General features: G+C 38.4%; 1 protein-coding gene across 1 annotated transcript in view; it reads right to left on the minus strand.

Moving 5' to 3' along the window:
- LOC107569942 (low-density lipoprotein receptor-related protein 6-like) overlaps window positions 1–4,584 on the minus strand; it is a 56,586-nt gene that overhangs the window by 10,795 nt on the left and 41,207 nt on the right. Inside the window, 2 exon segments of the mRNA XM_016256116.1 lie at window positions 1,205–1,382; window positions 3,479–3,818. Coding sequence (XP_016111602.1) covers window positions 1,205–1,382; window positions 3,479–3,818 — 518 coding nt within the window.

The raw sequence follows: 4,584 nt of genomic DNA on the forward strand, positions 1-4,584 counted from the left end.
GAATAAAAATATATGTTTTTCTGTTTTTACTTTATTGGAATCGAAACTAGGAATTGTTAAGAATCAGAACTGATCAATTTCAATCGATACCCAACCCTAGTTACCGACCGCTGCAGGGTTTTATTGGGAAATGTAATCCTGCGTCGCAAGAAATCTGGGCCTGTATTCACAAAACATCTCAAAGCAGCTCGTAACTCGCCGATTTAGGAGACGATCTTAAAAATAATGGGCGTGTCAGTCCTAAGTGTAGGACTCCTAAATGTTTGCTCTAAGAGTGTTTCACAAAGCGTTTCAAACTAGCTCCTAAATCTGTGAAAGGTTAGGAGCCGTGAAGAGGAGTCCTCAGCCACAAACTCTCCTAAAATAGCTGTTTCCGGCAATCTGCCTCAGAACAGAAACATCTTAGAAACGTCTGACGATAATGAGCTTTTAGAAAGATATCGCCTTTGGTTTGGGAGGTTATCCTAACTCCAGATTCTGCTTTGATTATATCCTTGTCTTCATTAAGCAGCTGCTGAAGAAGTAAAAGCTGTTTTACGTTTGCATGTCTTACTATCAGCCATGATTATTCTGCTCCGTTTATTAAAACATCCACATCCACTAATTATGAGGAGCACACACGTAAGAGGCTGACAATTAACTGAACACACACTTGTTTAATTAGTGACACTTAGCCTGCATTTTCAAATCTGAAGAGTTCATTTGCAGAAACGGATAACTCATGTTTTTTCATTGTGCATTCCAATTAATCTCAATCAAACTGCAGTTGGGTTATTTTGATTAAAGTTAAAAAAACAACAACTAAAAAAATACATCTAACTAACACAATAAAAACATGATGACATAATAAAAAACATGACTTTTGACTTATTTGAATGTGGCAATTAACATTTTTATTTTTAAACCTTTATGGCAACATAATATCAAGCTCTACAATATGTCCATGAATAAATCTCTGACAGACCATCAGCCAATCACTGTGTGCATAGTTAATAAGCGTGATGACATCACCCATAGCAACGAGGTAAACCCCGCCCCCTTACTCTGAGCTCAAGACTTCTCTCTATTCCTTAGTACAGGTTAGTCTCCGCAGCTCTGTGAATAGGTGTGAAGAGAAAACTGTCAGCTAAAAGCTTTTTCTGCCATTGAGGAGAACTCTCAGTGGTAAGATGAAGCGTTTAGTGAACTCGGGCTCAGGTCTCACCTGGTTCCCGTCCTCCTGCGCGCGGCGGATGGCGTTCTGCTTGGAGTCGATCCAGTACAGCTGGCGGTCGAGCGGGTCGTAGTCGATGGCGCGCACGTTTCTGAGGCTGTGGATGGGCAGCATGATGTCGGGGCTCTGCAGCTCGTCGATGACCATGCGGTTGATGGCTGTCTTCTGACTGCAAAAGAGATGTGCGCGGTCACACACACACACACACACACACACACACACACACACACACACACACACACACACAGACAATTAACCTTTCATCATCAAACAGTGAGCGTCCGCTTCCAGTTCACTCCTGAACCCCCTCACGTGTGTTTCTGACCCACAGTGCAGTGCCAGATTAAACTCAGCTGTTGAAATGGACACTGGTTCACTTCATCAGAACCCAAAAATAAACAAACAATGGTGATAATCTACGCTCACCGTGTGCTGTCGTCAGTGTTATTTTGGTATCAGTATTATACTATTACAAATTTTGTTAATATTTTTAATTAGATTTCATATTTTGTTTTTACTTTAAAATTGAAAATTTTACCAATTATATTCGGTTTTAATTAGGGCTGCAACAAACAATTATTTTGATAATCGATTAATCTAAGGATTATTAGACCGATTAATCGTCGATCATTTCACTGATTAATCAGTAGACTTTGATTATTCAGCTTTTGCAATGTTAAAATATTGAGTAATACATATTCTAATACATAAATAAAGATAATCACTTCAGCTTTTGAAAATCATAATTATTATATGATTAATTTATAGAAATAAATATATTTGTCTGAGAAACTCTCTTATTCACCATTTAATTAGCTATATGAAACATTATTCTGCCTAACATCTCCTTTTGTAAGTCTTTTATATGGATAAGAAACAAAATAAAGGTAAGTGATAAGACGCTTTATTTTTGGATAAACGATTTTATTCACAACAATCTCTAAAAATACTTTATAGGGTTGTTATAATAATCCTGAGCTAGATCAAGCTTCGATCTCTGCAAACCAAACCATCAGTTTAATGAAATAATATATTTTGCCACTAATAAACAGATGTATCGCTAGCTAGCTCCACGCGGGAGAGCTGCTTTATAACAGAAAATAAAGCTGTGATTCTAGCTGAAAGCGACACCGACTCTGGTTTTTCATGTTTAAGGCTGTCTGCTGCATAAAGTATTATATAAATAAACGCAGAGCTCGTGCAAACATCACAGCGCTGTAATCAGATGCTTTCTTAACTGCTGCTTTCTCACCGCTGTCAGCTTTTCTTGTTTATTTGGTTATTGAGAGGAAAGCGCGCAGCGTATATTTACACATTCATCCAAACGCTGTTTTGATTAGAGTATATATTTTTTGTTTGTTTGTTTTTTAAAATATGTATACCTGTGTTTGTGTATGTATGTAAGTGGTGTCTAGTTGCCAGAGGAACTTCCACATGAACGGAAAAAAGTTTAACTAACTAATTAATTATTATGAATTAGTTTTAGTTAGTTATTTTAGTACTTCAAGTGAAACTAAATGAAAAAAGTTTCTTTGGCAAGTAGCTAATGTTAATTTTTGTGACTTGAAATAACTTTTATTTTACAGCATGAATGCGTGGTCTAAGTGAATAGTAAACAGCTGCTGAGATTCGCAGCGTGGAGGTTCGGACCCGGAAACGACTAAACGAGCGCATTATTGTGGCATGTGTGATGTGAACCCGCCCCTTGATCACATGACCACTACTGCTCTAGTGTGAGGGAGTTTACAGTCACTGTCACACAAACACACGGCCTGCAGGATTATAAAGCCTGTTTTTACTCCGTCAAATGCAGAGCGAGACGCTCCGGACTCATACGGCCTTCAGGTTTCCAGCATCTGCAGCTTGGCTGCAGCTCGTCCACCCCAACAGCTTTAAAAAGAAAATCTCGAACAACGGCTCGCATCTCCAGGACGGCCCCCGGCAGCTCTTTCTGCGAGTAATCACGTTTGAGACCCGCCAAACCAAGCCGAGCGGTAAGCAAATGCACACGGCGCAACGTGACGAGGCGAAACACCATCATGTGCTGAAGAAAAGGTTTTGAACCACAAACTCAAAAAATCCTTGGAAAATCTGGATCCCAAACCTAACAGGAACCAGACACGCTCACAGACATGCATGTGTGTGAGTGAGTGTGTGTGTGTGTGTGAGAGAGTGAGTGAGAGTGTTTGTGAGTGTGTCAGAGTGTGTGTGTGTGTGAGTGTGTGTGTGTGTGTGTGAGAGAGAGAGAGAGAGAGTGAGTGAGTGTGTGTGAGCTCACCACTGCAGGTCTTGTTGTCGTAGTTGAGTGAGTAATGCGCGGGGCAGCCGCACACGAAGCTGCTGACAGGAACAGCCAGACACAGGTGCGAGCAGTGGCCGTTGGTGGAGGCGCAGGCGTTCCAGCCGCTCTGTCTGGACGAGTGGAACACCAGGATGTCCATGACGTAGTCCAGGTGGCCCTGTATGACGGTGCGGTTCTGCCCGCTGGTCTTGTTGGCCCGTTCGATGCTGCGCTGGCTCCAGTCGGTCCAGTAGATGTAGTCCTGGTACTGCGTGAGTCCGAACGGATGCGGCAGATCGTCAGCGATCACCTCACGCTCCAGACCTGAACATCACAACAACATCAGGATCAGCTTTATTCACCAGGTCTGCGCAGACACAAGGAATTAATTGTGGTTTTTCAAGGTGCTCTTGGTACATACATGTATACATATATATCCGACATGAGAACAGAAAACATTTAAATAATAATAATAATAATAATGTGTATGAATCTGGAACAGAAGATTTATGTACAGATTTGTGCATTATTTACTCTATATACAGCTGTATAAATAAAAAGATATGCATATGTATTTACATAGCACTCATCACAACTGACACAAATATATGAAATAATATAGTTTATATTTTATATAAATCTATATTTATAAAAATGTATTATATATATAATATTTATTTTTTATTTTACTTTTGTTCATAACCTATGTAACAAACAAGTAAATAAAACCCTAACCTCGATTATATATAATGTGAATATCACATATAAAATGAATTAACTACACTAGTTAACATGAACTAATAAATTCTTTGAAGTATTTTTTTATTGTTAATCTCAGATAATTTCAATATTCACTAATACATTAAAATCAAAAGTTGTACCTGTTAATATTATTTAATAGACCTGAGCTCACATGAACTAACAATGAACAGTTTAATTTAATTCAATTATATTATTAATTAATTTAATTACCATTGTGTATGAAATGTGCTATATAAATAAATTTGCCTTGCCTTAAAAATAATACATTTTTATTTAATACACCCTTTTTATTTTAAAATATAATAGTATTATCACACTTTATTTTGTT

This window comes from Sinocyclocheilus grahami, unplaced genomic scaffold, assembly GCF_001515645.1.
Source record: "Sinocyclocheilus grahami isolate Dianchi unplaced genomic scaffold, SAMN03320097.WGS_v1.1 scaffold1398.1, whole genome shotgun sequence".
Taxonomy (NCBI): Eukaryota; Metazoa; Chordata; class Actinopteri; order Cypriniformes; family Cyprinidae; genus Sinocyclocheilus; species Sinocyclocheilus grahami.